The sequence below is a fragment of the Anoplolepis gracilipes genome, chromosome 4, assembly GCF_047496725.1.
Source record: "Anoplolepis gracilipes chromosome 4, ASM4749672v1, whole genome shotgun sequence".
Classification (NCBI taxonomy): Eukaryota; Metazoa; Arthropoda; class Insecta; order Hymenoptera; family Formicidae; genus Anoplolepis; species Anoplolepis gracilipes.
In genome coordinates this window covers 2601335-2618668 of record NC_132973.1, presented here as the reverse complement: position 1 = coordinate 2618668, position 17334 = coordinate 2601335, and the positions used below count along the sequence as shown (strand labels likewise).

Below are 17334 nucleotides of genomic sequence, written 5' to 3'. Positions count from 1 at the left end.
TTCTATTGTTAAATTTCAGTCTATACATAATCTTTTCTTAAACATCTATCTATAATACAAGTTCTCCATGCGTAATCAAAGTTCACATTTGATTCGCTGAATTCGTATTATCAGACTCGAATTATATTTTCCGCGTTCTAGGAGAAAGGTCGATCGCTCGTCGATAGGAAGCTAGCTGTTATCTGCATGAGAATCCGTTCGTTAATTGGATAAAAAAAATTAAATAAAAGATATGTGAAAAATTATTGTAGCTTATAACAACATTCAACAATTTACAGCACATTAGAAACATCTTCTCAGACACCTTTGCAACGTTTCTTAAACGCTTCTATATTTTTAAAACATTTGTGTTATCTGGATATTTTAACTCACATGTCAAGTGAATGTTTGAGGTAAATTTTTCGGTTATCATGAAATCTACGGACGACAATTTTCACCTTATTTTTTCTCGCTTCTTCTCGTTTCTCTGCGTGATAAAATAAAGTGCCGATAATGACGAATAAATGGAACTTTACTTTATCATAGATAAGTGACGTAAGAACGTGCCAGCAACACGCGAAAATGTGATCTTACTGTAATGTTATTAGAAATATAATTGGCCATAAATTGATCTATTTCTCGCGTGGACTAACTTACTAACATACAATTTTCACCGTAATTTTCCGCCTTTGTTTCGAAGATCACTTACGCATATTTTTCACGCGTATCAAATTAATATAAAAAAAAAAGTGATAAAAAGATAGTTGTTTCGATGTCTGAATATATGAATAGCGTAAAAAATGATACAAGAACTGAACACATTTTATAACTTACTCGCAATTATTTCGCAACTAAATCGAGATATACAGGATGAGTCGTATGTTTTCAAACTTGTGAGCGTGTTTTTGCGTAAAAGGTAACAATTGTTTACATAAAGATTAGGCGAAAAATGCTTCGTTCCTGGAATGATAGACAAAAATTAGTTTCAAATACTGACTTTATTTTATAAGTATCAGATCAGATTCTTTTATGTGTTCTTTGTGTTTTGATTCTGATAACATTGTTAATTGATTTATCAACAAAATCTACTACAAGCCAATGATAGAAAATAGAGTTTAATATGAAACTATACTTAAGAATGTAAACAAAAAGTATCTAAGATTAAAATTGTATGATTGTAGCTGTTTAGTCAGGTACATATGTTAGTTCCATTAATACGGTATACAATGGCTGACAATGTATATTACAACTTAAAGCTAATATTTGAAACTAATTTTTTTGTCCATTATTTTAAAAACGAAATATTTTTTTGTTTAATGTTCATATAAACAATTGTTCTTACTTTTTACTCAGGAACGTGTTCACAAAGTTTTCAAATGTGCTTACGAATTACCTTGTATATAATAATACGTTAACCAGATGTATCATAATATATCTAAAAATATATAATAATATATAATATATATATATATATATATATATATATATATATATATATACAATATAACATAAAAAATATATACATATATAAATAAATAATATAAAATAAAAAAATATATACATATAAGATTCATTATTTAAATAATATAGTTGAATATATTGCTTTTTTTACGATGCTCTAATTAATGCACGCTATTCATATTGGAGAATTATAAGACTGTCTAAAATTTGTAGAAACTTTAACTGTCCTCTTTAATTATTATCTTTTTGAGCCTGTATCATTTCTAAATCTTTGCTTATAGTGTATCCCACTTTTGTCGCATTATTTTGCGTGATAACATATTTTTCAATTAATTTAATATCGACTAAAATTATCATTAATTAATTAATTAATTTCTATTTCTTTATTTACACTAATTGAACAAGGTAATTCCATTTCATATGCATAGAGCAATTTTCTATTTTTTAATATCTCTTTGCAGTTAAGTCTCAAAATGCTATTAAATTTTGCTCTTGAGAAAAATTAATTGAAAAATATAATGTCGTTATTTGCTATCAAAGTTTATTTTACCGGAAACTCCTTTATTTTGAAAAAAGTGTATCGATATCTTTATTCAGGAAAAAAATTGACTATATAGGTTAATTTGCCAAATCGTATACAAGAAAATAATGCGTTACAAGAGTGGAATGCATACATTCAGAGCTTTCGAAACCACGCGTAAAGAATAGGAAACGAAGATTGTGGATGCACTTGAGATACGAGCAGCTACCTGCCGAACAGATCGACCGGTTTCTTCTAAGCTCGCCATTAGACGCTGGACCCGCCGGCGGAGTTAGCTGGGATGTAGTAGTTTCTGACGTGTAGATGATTGTGAAGGTGTACGGCTGACAGTTGCTGTTGCTGCTGTTGCTGGCCGCCGCTTTGTACACTCTGATTGTTCCAATGAGCGACCGGTGACACGACTTTGGGCACATCCGGGCTGGTCGACGGCGGTGTGCCGGGCGATGGTAAGGCGTTTGCATCGGCCACCACGTCGACATCGACGTCTTCGTCGTCTTGATCAGCCTCTGGCAGCTCGTCCTCGCTGCAACTGAACTTGCGCGACTTTACCGACCTCAGCACGTCGGCTTCGATTTGATGCTGATCGTCTGGCGCCAGCAGAGATGCCACGTCGAATTGTCGTTTTCTCGGCTGAAAGGAGGATTGTCGAAGAGACTGGCTTTGAAAGTTCTGTTGTTGCTGCTGCTGCTGTTGTTGTTGAGGGTGATGATGCGGCCATATCGCGGATATCTGTTGTGAGGCTACCGTGGGCCCGAGAGCCGTCGGGGGCGGTGGAGTGGCGGGTAAGGGCGGCGGACTGGGACTGTCCGGCTCCTCATCCACCGCCAGGCCCATGTGTCGGCGCACCTTGCGTTGAGCTTTGCGCCGGCGGAAGTCACCGCGCCGAAAGTCTTCGAGATTCGCCGGGTGTATCGCCCAGTAATGGCCTTTACCATTGGCGCTCCTGCCAGACTTGACGAAGCAGTCGTTGAGCGAGAGATTGTGCCGGATTGAGTTACGCCAGCCAGGTCCGCGGGTGCGGAAGTAGGGATAATGCTCGAGGATGTGCTGATAAATATCGGACAGCACTAGTTTCTTTTCCGGCGACGACAATATCGCCATGGCGATCAAGCCGATGTAACTGTGCTGAGGTTTCGGTTCTTCGGGTATTCGTTGATGATGCGGATGCAGCAACGCCATGGACAAGGCCAGGCGGCCGGGATAGCCAGCCGCAGCAGCGGCTGCCGGATACAGTGGCAGCGGTGCCGGGAAGCCCGGACTCATCCCTAGATGAGCCGTTGGCGCGCCCGACGGCGAATGTGCCGCCGCTACCCCAGGATGCTGCGGGTGTAAACTCTGCGCCAGCCGCAGTCGTTCCGCCATCGCATAATGATACAGGTGAAGCCGATAGTGTTCGAGACCGGGTAGAAAGCCGGCCATATGATTACCCAGACCGACGGCCAATGGTTCCTTTGCCGGCGGCGGGCTTTCGTTGCTGCACATGATGATCAGTTTACAACCGATCCTTCCAACGAATATTAGACCAGTTGTCCTCCCAAGGTCGACGACCGAGGGAGGTTACCCTCGTCGCGGTCGCGTCAGCGACAACTTTCCTTGAACTACGTAATCATGAAGTCGAATGGGCATTGGAGAACATTGGAGAAACTATATCGGAGCACTGTCCCGCGCACTGAACTCGTCGTAACTCTGTCGCGGTACCAACGAAGAAGACTCTTAACACGATGATCCGTAAATCACCGCTCCGGGGATGACGACGTCGCGCCGACGACGATCGCGGTGGTTTTCCGACAGTTTTCACCCTGTTTGTCGCGATGCGCTCCGTGCGGCCGACTGGTCATGATTTACGATCCCTCGGTCGTGCTACTGCTTCGCCGACCGGCTCCTCGCCCCACTTCCAGCACGGGGGCCGCGTAACCGGAGCCCGCCCATCGTACGGGGAACTCGCACCGGGCTCTGCATAGTGAGGGGACTCCGAGTAGCCTGCGTGACATTCGCTATACGGCAAGGGAAACCCAAATGCCGGAACGTCGACCAATCAGAAGAGCGGAGGGTCGGATGAAGATGGAACCCACCATCGGCCGTCACACCCACGACGTTACGATATTGATCCCGGCCGGCGTATTCTGGCTACCGGGGGCGGTAGTGGAGACGGTGACGGCCCTGACGATAGTGGTGTGTCGCTCTCTTATCTCTACGTGGCCTAACGTAGCTTGATATCATAGCCGATCCTGGACCGGGGAGTTGCAAGAGGCGATCGATGCGTGTTTCCCGTTTTCAGAGCGCGTTGCTGCACCGTGAGTTTCGGAAAAGGCATCGCTTTCTCTCTTACTCTGTGCGTGTCGCTCTACCCTCGTGAAACTCGATGATGGGGATTGAGGCTCAAGGTTGATTCGTCTCATCTATGATTCTGATGTTCGGAAATTATGCTCTTGGAACATTGCACAAATTTTGATTTCAGGTAAAGATTTTTATTTATTTATATATTTTTTTAGTACACAGACAATAAAATAATATATACTTGTGTAGATGGTTGAATTAAAATGGAGTACACTATGCCGTGCTGTGATTAATATTTTCAAAATTTTACATGTCATAATTAATACCTTTACTATTTTAGCTTTACATTTTATGCATTTAATTTACTTGCAATTTTTTTACTTAAAATTTTGGATATATTTATCTGAATTTGAACAAAGATTTACACAGGTTTATAATTGTCATCTTTATATTATGCATGTCTATTTTCTCATTGATACAAAAAATGCGAATACTATCTCAATGATTAATATGATTTATTTTCTGGAATTCATCTTAAATTTAATCTTTAATATTTTAATTTAAAGATGTGTTCATAAAAACTTGACTCTGTACATTATTTAAAAGAATATCACAGTGAAAACTAATTTACCTTTAACCAGATTCTCGTCTTCAATATTTATCAAATTAAATTGCTAAGAAAATGAATATCACAACATTTACGTGGGCTAAATTCCAGATGTATTTTAAATCTATTCCAAGTCTATTGAGAATCAAATAATCGAATATATATTAAATTATTAATTCATTTAATACCTCTCAAATTATTAAACAAATAATATCGTTAAATAATACAACTTTATATAATAATACGTACATCTTTACACCACCTATGTGACAACCGGTTTTTCGTCCGCAATTAAGTCTTTTTATAACCGATCCAAAATTGGGCCTCCGACATAGAGTCGATAGTAGACCGCCGTATTACAAAGACGTTGCGATAGGGTGGAGAAAGACAGGAAGATCGGAGGATTTCATCGAGGCGTCCCTCCGTCGTTCTTACATCCCTCGCTCGTCAGAAAATCCTTTCATCTCGCGTGGTCGCGATTCGCGGACAAAAGGCGCGAGGAGTTGGGGTTGCTGGGGCGCGCATTTATAGGTACGTAGTCGCCGCCCCGTAACTATTTGTAAGCATCCGCCATGCTGGTTTCATATCTGCCGTTTCGGCTTGCACAAAAACATTATTTTCAATCAGACTGAAGGGGGATGAAGCGGGGAGCAGGGAGGCAGCAATATGGCGTTTACCCTAATCGGAGGTACCGCGCGCGATCGGCTCGGGTTGCAATTGTTGCGACTCGTTGCAAATAACAGCCCGCCGTTCCCTCTATTCCTCTCCTCCTCTTCTCTCCGATTCACCCTCCAGTAACTACCCTCTCCTTCCCTCCCTTGTCGCCACTATTCGCATCTCTTTGCGTGGCCGAGTTGCTGTAACGGAAATACAACGTTGACATATCGGCGCGAATGTGCGAAAATGAACCTGCAAACGTTTCATTGCTGGAATTACGTGTCACCCGGTAGATCCCGTACGTGCAACGGCTGCAGATAGTGCGATATCATGTTGTCTGCCAGACAAGACAGACGGCGAGTCCTCGTATAGACATAGTACGATTTTTGCGTTGGAAAATATTGCTATTGTCAAAGTTTTATTGACGGAAACGTAATGGACGATTGATACCTCGTAATTATCGGTATACATCGATATATGTTGCGTTTACACAGTATAAAATTAAAAAATATTTTTTAAATTATGATTTCTATAGTGTTTTAGGGCGGTTTTTAATTATTATATTGTATTATGTAACTAAATATTATATAACATAGAAAATTAAAACTTAAAATATATATTATATTCACATTTAACATTTGTTATATATTCATTTGATTTTAATCAAAGATGATGTATTTAATTTTTATACATAAATTAAAAATTTTCTTTTCGAGACTTGAATTTAGACATACATAATTATAATGCGTTCTATTAAAACCAGATGAAATTAAATTCTAGTATGTATTAAAGATGCACTGATATAATTTACTACTGCAATTTAATGTAATATTTACTACAAAAGTTTTCACTCGAGAAAGAGAATGTTGCACGTATAATTCTATTCGGCAAAAATTATTTTAATCAGATTCATTTGTTTTCAGACACAACCGCATACAACCGTATAATTAAATAAATGTGACGGAGAATGTATTGAACGTAAGTACGGCTCTTAGCGCCGCATTTAACGGCAAATTTGCGCGAATATCGCGTCGTGTAAAAAGATGCAATTTCCCGGTATAATCCACTTTGCGCGCTTTTTCGCTCCGTGAATGTGGTACCCGGCTACGGATCTACGTAGCCGGGACATTGCATTATCGGCAACAGTGAAAATCGCGCGTAGATAGGCGCGATAAAACGAGCCTTTCAAAGAAGGCTCCCTCCTCCTCGAAATAACCAGGGAGCGTATTTGCTTGCGTCGAAACAGGATCTGAACGAACTCGTAACTCTATATCTGGTCCGATCAGATACGATCGTCCAGCGCTACCAAAAAAGAAATCAAGGAAGCCAAGAGGGTGGCGGCGAGCGACAACGACGAAAGATGATGATGAGTAAGATGTTCTCAAATTCGCGGGGCAAACTTGAGCGTCGATAAGATCAATCTCCCGGCGATGGTTACGACTGGGCGAGATGGTAAAAGCCGACTGGGGAGGTGGTTGCGCGAAATCAGAGCTCACCGCCGCTGTCAAAACACAATAAAACGAGCGATCGAGGGAAAAATCGATGGTCGATTTCGAGCAGTGGTCGCGTCGGGCTCTGGCTCATATCTATACATATACGAATATATTTAAGTGTGTGAACGAAGATACAGCGATGGAGTATAGATATATCTATATAGAGCTATTGTGTGCGCGGCTTGCGCGTTAAAACGCGCTCTCTCCTCACGCCCGAATAATGGCGATAATTGTAACGAAGTGGAGCGTCATTGTGGGAAAAAAGGTACACCCCAGGTCGAGGGTGGTGGCAGATAAGTGGCAGATGCATGGCGCTCCGTTGACAGCTTCTCCGATTTCTCTCCGCATCTTCATCTATGAACATGCTTTTCTCTCTCTTTCTCTCTCTTTCTCTTTATTTCTCTCTTCGTATTATTCAAAATTCGACCTGGTAAACTTTCATCGCGCAATACTAACTCTTGTTATCTTATCTCCAGATAAAACGATGTTTGCTAACAAATCTTCATCAATTGAAAAAAAATTATATCTATCAACAAAATAAAGGAAAAAACTCTCCTACGTATAATGTATATACGTTATAAAAAAATAAACAATAAAGGAAAAGAATAATGGGGTATTGTAAATATAAAAATCGAATTTTTTTATTGCATTTTTCACGCATTTAATCTCGTGAAATTAATATAAATATAATAAACACATAATATATAGTCTGCACACGCATATACACAGTTATAGTTTTCTATAACTTTTTAAAAAGGGTATACATATATATACATATATATATATCATTCTTTTGTAGATACCATAAAGAGCAAAAAAACATTATTTAATATTTGATATAAATTTAAATCTTTTACGTGTTTTATCCAAATTGCTTTTTTATATTTTTCATTTTATTTTGTCCATTGTGTCTCGTATCGCACTCTATCCGAACGAGAACATTTTTGCGGATCTTTTCGGAGCAATCGATTTATTTTTTGTTTCATTTATCAAATGAGTGGAAACTACGAATGGGAAAATTGGGTAACGCTAATCCTGGCTTGCCTAATTCGCCGTGTAATCCGGCGCCGCGGCGGAAACTCACGGCAGTTTCCGCGTTGGTAAAGTTAATAAATGTCGTGGTAGAGCGACCGGCAAGTTCAAAGCCTGTTCGGAGTTCCGCGTTCGCGCTTGGCACGAGCTATTCGACGGTTTTGATGCTTCGGAATACACTGTTAATCGGTTTTCAAACTCCTGTCCGTGTATATATATATATATATATATATATATATATATATATATATATATATATATGCTTGCGACGGCTAATCGAACAAATCAGATCCCGATATTTCACTGGACTTTAATCTGACATAATAAATATTTATTTATAAATTTTTGTATGTATTACATATATGTATATTAATCTATTTTATTATGTCAAATTCAAGTTTGATAAAATATCACAATCTGATTTGTTCGATTAGCCGTTGTAAGCATAGATTATGTATATGTTATGTATATATTATATATATATACGAGTAGAAAGTTGAAAACCGATTAATTAGATGTATACATGTATATACATGTATTATTTATTATTTATCATATAGAATTAAATATATATTATAATACTTTATTATACTACTATATTATTAAATTATTGCTTTATTACTACTATATTACTAAATTATTGAATATTATTTTTATTTAGGAATACTCAGTTAATATATAAGTAGTTTCTACATACAAAGTTTACTTTTAATAAAATTTAGTAGATTTCTTTCTCTCTCTCTCTCTCTCTCTCTCTCTCTCTCTCTCTCTCTCTGTATTTTGATTAATAAGATAAGTTTTTATGCAAGTAACATCTTTAAGAGAGTAATATTGACATATTTTTAAATGTGCCTTTACTGTCTTATGTATGTATGACAAGAATCAATTCAATATTTAAAATTTTGAATTGGATTGGGATTGTTGCTAAGAAAATTAGCAAAATTCGCCTGTCTGAGCAAATCAGAAATAGAAATGCGAGGTTCGTTGCCGCGACGTTGCTCATTGCGTATGTAGGATTCGTACGATCGTTAACTATTCCTACGACCGAGCCGTTTAGCAAATAGCGCAAACTTGGCAAACACTTCCGGGGCTGCCAGCCATTACGGAGAGTCGCGCGTATCCATTAAATTCTCCGCTGCTATATGCAAGAGAAAGGGCCATTTAACAACGAATGCTTTATGCATATTCTAACAAGCTTGCAATCAACTGGTACTAAACATTACCGGGGCTTCAGCCACTCTCCGCGACCTGCTTTTGTAACACAGCGAGGAAAAGAGTAAAAGACGGTGAAAGGGGGTGAATGACGGGGAGGAGGAACGCAGAGATGGTCGAAGGCCATTGGTAGTGTTGGTGTTGGTAATGTGATTGTATAGGTGAAGTAACCGGTAGAGATAGCAGAGTTATAGAGAAAAAATGAGAGAGAGAGAGAGAGAGAGAGAGAGAGAGATATGAGAGAGAAGAGAGCGTGCCGGGGCAAAGAGAGAGAGTGGGGTCCATTAGCTTTGACGCTCGTCTCAAAGGGATGCTGCCGTTTTAGCGTCGTGTACCGGCCTGTTTCCTAAGCACCCCTTTCACGTTATTGCACCGGAGACTGGGAAAATAACCCAACGACAACGACAACGACAACGACAACGACAACGACAACGACAACGACAACGACGACGACGATGACGACGACGACGACAATGTGAACGGGGTTGAAGAAGCACCGCCCTCCGGGACGCGCTCTCTGTGAACGTGCGCGCGTGCTTAAATATTCATAATTTATAAACTCTCTATCAGAGAGCTCCCATTGGGCTCACGCTGTTTCCCGCCGCAAGATTTCCGAGGCTCTTTTGCTTTTTTCGAGCGCAAACGAGCCGTGATAAATAACGCGCCGCTGTTTTTCCGTCGACACGCTGCTGACATTTAGTTGCGCTTACAATTTTAGAATATAATTAGGATTATACGATGAATTCTTATTTATTTCAACAACCGAAGAAATTTATGTTTTGATTTATATTAGGTATACATATATATAATTAGCAAGTTTATATTAATAAGGATTGTTATTTTTTTTGCAAATAAAATTTTCTATTTAAAATAAAGTCCATAAATTGAAGTTTTTTAAAAATAGGAAATTACGAAACTCTCTGAATGAAAAAAAATATATTCTATATATATAAAACTAATAAAAAGGTAATAAAAATATACCTATATACACACTTGATACTTGATGTTTTTTGTTTCCAACTTTACTTGATAAATACGACAAATCTTTTAAATTAGTATTATATATATGTATTTCCATTTGCTTGATTATTTCTACATCTGTTAACATTATTACTTATGTGAGGTGAATTGAGAATCAATCGCACAACTTAATTCTCGAAAATGTTATCGAACTTAAAGTAGAATTTAAGCGTTTCGACTTTAATCAGACTAACAATAAGTCTTTATACGTTTTTTTTTGAATTTTTACATTTTTTACATTATTTGAAAAATTCTTTCAATTTAATAATTTCAGACATTTGAAATTATAATTTTTAAAAATTCATAGATCCTCTAAACTAAACTTTACTTCCATATCGACTTTCAACATATAAATATTTAAATTAATCAGTTAACAAATTTGGCGTTAAATGCGCAATGAGACAATGTCATCGAAAAGACCACTGCTCAAAACGTTATTCAGCAATGCGATTCGATTATCATCAATGGCTGTTCGAGAATCGTACCAGATCGACGACTCTACGAGTAGTGGCTTTACGGAGTGAACTCTTGAGAGAAAGCGACAGCACGTTAAACGACGAATTGCCACTTGAGAGGGTAGCGGAAGCAGCGACGATGACCCCCACGCGACGGGGTGCCATTTGTGTTTACAGCCGCGCGGTCCTTCACGCCTAACGAGGCGCACCAGACCTCCTTACTTCGGGGTGAGTCGCACGAGCCATCGTCGAGAGGCATCCACGCTTTCTCGTCGTCCCTCTTTGTGGCGAGAGAGGCGCGAGAGAGCGAAATATAATTGGAGCGGAAGTGCTTGAGAGAGAGAGAGAGAGAGAGAGAGAGAGAGAGAAGGAGAAAGACGCGCCTCCTCGATTTTGGCGAACGATTTTACAACCGAGAGAGAAATGTGACCGTTTGGCCGTATAACAGGATTACACGGGCGAAGGGTGGTAGAATAGATTCAAGAGAGATATTTAGTGGGGCCCGGGAGACCCGTGCCCTCCGCGTCCCACCGTACCACGCGCTAACCGCGACAGAATGACGGGATTTTCGCCAATATTTTGGGTGTTTAGCTTTTGTCGCGGCGTGATGGCCATTGTTGTGAGGCCCGGGATGGGCGTGGATGGGTCCGAGAAAGAGAAAGGTAACCGGTCACTTTTCCCTCGACCTCTCGGACCGTTTCTCGCTCGGCCTATCGCTATTTCCATCTCGCACAAAAGGGATCCTCTCCTCGTCGCCGATTGACCGTCGCTCTCGATATAATGAACGGGTCAGTTGGCTCTTTTTACGGGAATCATAAAGCCCCTCCTCAATGGCGTTTGGCGGCCATACAATTTACTAGCGAATTAGTTGGATTAACTCTGAAACGCGCATGTTTCTTTCGTTATATCCATGAAAGGTAAATATTTCTAATATTTTAGTATTATATATATATATATATATATATATGTCGCTTTTTTTTTTTTTTTTTTAAAAACTCTCAATGAATTAAAAAATTATCAAAGATATGAATTAAATTAAAATTTTAGAATTCTATTAATTCTATGTGAAAAATGTGAAATTGTTTTAAATATATTTTCAAGAATGCGCATGTATATATTGATATCACTCTTTTAATATATACTATATTAGATAAACATCGATATGATGATAGTTTATCGATAGAGCAATCATTCGGTATTTTTTATGCCATAGCAGATAATTCGTTTAACTAGACTTTTTTTAGAAAGGGGAGAGAGATGGAGGAGAAATTTGTTTTCTGGTCCCGAAGTAAATCCGCGCGCGTTTTGTGGGTGGAATAAAGAGGGAAAAAAGAGCGGAGGAGGGCGATGAAGAGGCGGCGCGGAAAGGCTTATCGAGCCCTTTGATACGGGCGGCTATCGGCGATCGAGAATACGAGATCAAAGCCCACGGCATCGCCAAGGTTATATCATCCAAATGTCGCGGTAGCGGCGCGCGACGGGGCTTCGGATGAATATTTCAAACTCCCCTCTCGACTACCATTGCCACCATTCCCGTCGGATAGCTTTCGGATATCGTCCCCGCAAAGAGCATTTGCGCAATCTATTAGCGCGTTCGGGACTCTCGGGGATGAAACCCTTTTGTCGCTCGTGCGAAGTGCTTAAGCGGTTGGTTAAGCCCGACCACGGGGCGCAGCGCTCACACGCACGCACGCACGCACGCACGCACGCACGCACGCACGCACGCACTCTTCGTCGCATCAGTTTCACGATGGGTTCGCGATTGATCATCGTTGGCAACCACCAATGATGTTAACCCTTTATTGCACAAGAATTAAATAATTGTTATTTTTGTGCTAATTTTGTGTGTTTTAATCTCTTTTCTTTTATTGTAATTAAAACGGAAATGTAAATACAATAAAATAAAAATAACATTTTAAAAAATAATATAAGCAATGATTTGTATAGAAAAAAAAAATGAAGAAAAAATAACTTTCATAACGTTAACATGTTTTCTGTGTATGTGTGTAATTTTTCAAATTATTATTAAATTATAAAATTTTCTTCAATTTTTGAATACAAGTTTATAATTTTTGCGTATATAAAGTAGTTTGCATAAACGATACTTGTCGATCCCGTTATTTGGTTTTCGACTCGGCGCATCGGCAACTCTTTGAAGATAAAATCTGATAAAGCGCCAAATAGCACGTGCGCGTTTGTAAAGTCCGCGTAACGTCAATCACATGTTTGCGGCAACGGATTGTAATTATTATTGTAATTATGGTAAACGTTTTGTAGCGCTGCCAGAGATTCGTCGTCAGACAGGAAGAACAACCGCAAAGCTCGGCTCTTTCATGGCACGAAATTATTATTCCCCGACGAGAGAGATACACGAGAATATCTAACCTACATCGATACCGCTTCACTTCGACGTTCGAAGCTCTATTGTGTACTTGGTATTCGGTGGAGACCTACGAAAACACTTGAGTTGTTGCGACAGCCGCCCATAACCGTGTCTCTGTTTCAGATTGCTCGAGAACCATTGTCCGCCCGAGACAGTTTCTAATAATAACATGCGTTCATCTCGAGAGCGCCATGATGCCTCTCGCCCCTTAGATCTTAATAACCACGAAAATATGTGTTACAATAACTTTGCGAAATTTCATTCGTGAATAATAGAATTTTACAATTTCTAAAAGAGCAAATAAAGAGAAAAGCTTGCGATAATTAGGTAGTACCGAATTATTTTTATAATGATTATATTTGTGATTTTTATTATAAATTATAGTTAATGAATTATGCATATATAATCACATGATAAATAAACGATTTAAATTTTAAAATCTTTAAAAATCTTTAAATAAAAATTTTAAAGAAGACATTCTGTGCGAAAGAGAAAAAAAGAACACAAAATATTTTTAAAAAATTATAATTAACCACAATCAATCGCGCCCGTATGAGAAGCCACATAAAAGAATACAAAAAAGGAGTAAGGGAATTCATCAGCGATAAGACCGATATCGTGAGCATCTCGATAGACCGATAGGCCCTGTTGGCGACATCGATACGATCGGGCAGCTGTCGCGTGGCGCGGCTATCCGCAACAATACTCGAAATCGACAACAAAGGGGGTCTCTGCTTTCTTAATCGTTGTGGAAAATGAAAGGGGTCCTCTGTACGAATCAAAATGTTGACCTAGAAAAAAAGCAATTTAGATATTTTGAGGATGAATATTTTACATATATATACGTCCTACAAACATAAATGTATCAAGTCCACTTGAGAAAAAATGGATATAATTATATATGGCCAAGTGTAATCTTATATAATTACATAAGTCTATTCTTTCTCATATCAGTAGTAGTAAATAATTACAAGAAATTTCTGCTCTTGATAATAAATTGAAATAAATTAAAACAGAGTATTACAGAAAATACAGAAATGTATTTTAAAGATATGACAGACATGAGTATAATGCAATTTATATTTATTATCGCGATCTAACTTTTAGTTATTTTTTTCTACTTAAAGTATTTGGCTCTCTTATTATTTTCGTGTATCACAAAAATTAACAAAAAGAATTTTTCAATTACCTTGATTTTCTGTCAAACCAACGACAATTGTGAGACATTTTAGGCCATTCCTCAGTCTATCGGAAAAGCTATCATCGAAAGAGAGAGAGAGAGAGAGAGAGAGAGAGAGAGAGAGAGAGAGAGAGAGAGAGAGAGAGAGGAGGAAGAGGAAGAGGAGGAGAGAGCTCACAGTTCGCTCGCTAATTAAACGGACGTCGAACGTCACAGGGAGATATTCGTGTCTCTATCGGTCTCTCGGAAGGCATGACAAGCCGAACCGACGGTGAATTTACAAAACCGCTGAATTAATCAACGTTAATGCACAGAATGCACGTGCATATGCGTGTTACATTCGGGGCTGAAATTTCAGGGCTTCCCTCAAAATAGGATAGAAACAGATACCCCTATGTTGTATAAATATATATAATGATAACATAAAGAAAACAATTATAAAATATATGTAATATAATATATTATAATAAAACTGATAATAAGCATAAAATATAATAACACAATTTAATTTTACAACCCATCATAACACAATTTAATTTTCTTGTATTACATAACATATTGGTGTCTTTTAATTGTATTATTTTTGTTGAATATATTTTTGATATAATGATGAAAAGATTAAGGTACCTGTTAGTTTATGCTTTCACACAACATCGACGAGGGCAGGTAGGCTCTACATAGCGGATTGGATTAGGATTTGGAAGAAAGGCTGAAGGGATGGGCCAACCAATTTGCATGGCATAAACCACGTCGGTCCTCAAGATTCAATTTAAATGGAAAAGCATGCTACGGAGGTTTTCTTGATGTAAGTAGCATCGCTCTTTATTGTGTTTATATATTTTCATTACAAAATTACAAACTGTATCTGCATTTTTTGAATTTATTATTTTTTTCACATATCTATTATTATTTATTAAGTACATTATTTATAGTATGGCAAATGATAAGATATCTAATATAAAACAAGAAGCAAGATTAATAAAAAATGAAAAAAATATATATATTTTAATATTTATATATTTGTTATATCTTTATGATATATATGCATATTTGTATGTATTTAAGTCTCTATTTTACATATAATTTATATGCTTGAATTTAAAAACTCTCTACTTTTACGTATTAAATGTACGTATCATAAATTCTTGACTTTAGTCAATTTTTTATATTTTTATCTTTTAGAATAGGATTTTGACATCATATCAAAAAACGAGAACGCGCTCGTACACAAATCATCATGAATGATGATTTACTAAACATGGGCTCGTTTCCGAAGACAGATGTATGAACATGTGTCTCGCCGGCAGGCGCTAAATGCGCGGCGGATTTATTCGGTTTGTCATCGGATCCACCGCATCGTGAAACTGCACGCTTATTTCTCGTATTACACCCACGTACTGTTGGGTAATCATCGTGTAATAGCCGAGTAATAATTTTGCCAGTAAGGGAGGGAAAGAGAGAGAGAGAGGGGAATCAAGAAGCAACCCTATAAGAACGAGGCAGACTGCCCGCAGGCTAGGGGACCAATATGGGCGCCTTAAACGTGCATTCGCATTTAAAGGGAGAGATAGAGAGAAAGAGAGTAACTCATATATATAAAGAGCCTATGTATCTAACCCCACTGTGATGTTTATTATTCACTTAGAATGCTCACGTTTTACTTGTTCCCCGCAGAGCTCGATCGGCCCGAGATCGGCTTACCCCTTGAACGACGCGGATAAATGCGGGATGAAAATGTCAGATAAATATGTTGTTGTAATCATTGTAGCGAGGCTGTTGTAACGCGATTGTAACATTTTGTTTAATGGCAGAAAATTTCAAATTTTTTATTTTTTATTTTTTATTTTTTACTACGAAATATTAATTGTGAATAATGATCTGATTTTATTATATAAATGGAAAGAACACACGGTTATGTAGCGAGACTACATTATGCTAATTAGTAATTACTCTTTTATATTAGCATCAATACTTTTCATCTTGGTGGATTTCGTTGATATGAATAATTCCTTTGTAATTATAATAATTCCCTTATAATTTCCCGAATCGATTGATCGATTGCCATGGATATTACAATATTAATAAGCAATATTTCGTCCACTTTAATTTACCCTCTTCCAGATAAGTAACAACTGTCAGATAAGTATATGTTAATAGGTTTATACACTGGGATTAGACATAAAATGTATTCATCTTCGCTTCAAGTTTTAACATTTCTTTTCGCTTATATTCCCTGTTATTTTCACGCGTTTATTGAAATATGAAATAATAAAAAGTTGATCTCATAATGGAAACCAATAATACAAGTTGGAAAGTCTCAACTTATTTCATACGGCAGAAAAAAAGTCAATTCCCTGAAAGATTTCAAGATTACAAAAAATATAAACGTTTAGACGTATCGTGACTGGTACTTTGAAACGATTTGTGAGTCGAATTATTAAAAAAAATTACAATACTTTGCAAAACACATGCAATATACCGCACATTGCGCGATGGACAAGTAGATGACGTAGAATGATATTCATATCTCCCTCCATCCCATCGTCGACCATAGATCCCGAAGACAGATACGGAGACAGATAAGGGAATAATGCGCGCATTGATCGTAGAAATCGTTTATTGCACGTTTAATGACTGTTTTGACAGCGACCCGTGGTCGACAGGACCATGCCATTGTCGCGTCAGATTGAAATCAATATTTACACTCAAACCTTGGATGAGTGTTAAGCATTAGCGGATTAGCGAAGGTTGGAGCTGGTTTTCCAACCCTTTTCAATCCCAATTGAATCAGTACTACCGGTTGTCTTGGAAAAGAGGCAGATTCGAAATTCTCTGCGTGAGCGGATCTCGAGAGCTCATTCTCGTTTTCGAGAGGCTTTTCAGAAAAGTGCAACGTCGCCCTCCGCTTTGACAGGTCTCCTCAGAAATAGAAAAGAACTTATTTTATTATAATTATTGGTTACTTACTTTTTTTATGCTTTTTTAAAATCTTATTATTTTATTTATTATTTATCTTTACATATTATTATTTATACAT

The 17334-nt window shown here is 37.9% G+C and overlaps 1 protein-coding gene across 1 annotated transcript; it reads right to left on the bottom strand.

The window, feature by feature from the left end:
- Nucleotides 1–1596: 1596 nt before the first annotated feature.
- Fd102c (forkhead domain 102C) lies at nt 1597–3831 on the bottom strand. The gene has a single exon (XM_072890317.1). The coding sequence runs from the start codon at nt 3461–3463 to the stop codon at nt 2228–2230; it is 1236 nt and encodes a 411-aa protein (XP_072746418.1). The 5' UTR covers nt 3464–3831; the 3' UTR covers nt 1597–2227.
- Between the last annotated feature and the right edge of the window lie 13503 nt (nt 3832–17334).

Bases quoted from the DNA above. Each gene is read 5' to 3' on its own strand.
- Fd102c (XM_072890317.1), bottom strand. From the start codon at position 3,463: ATGTGCAGCAACGAAAGCCCGCCGCCGGCAAAGGAACCATTGGCCGTC.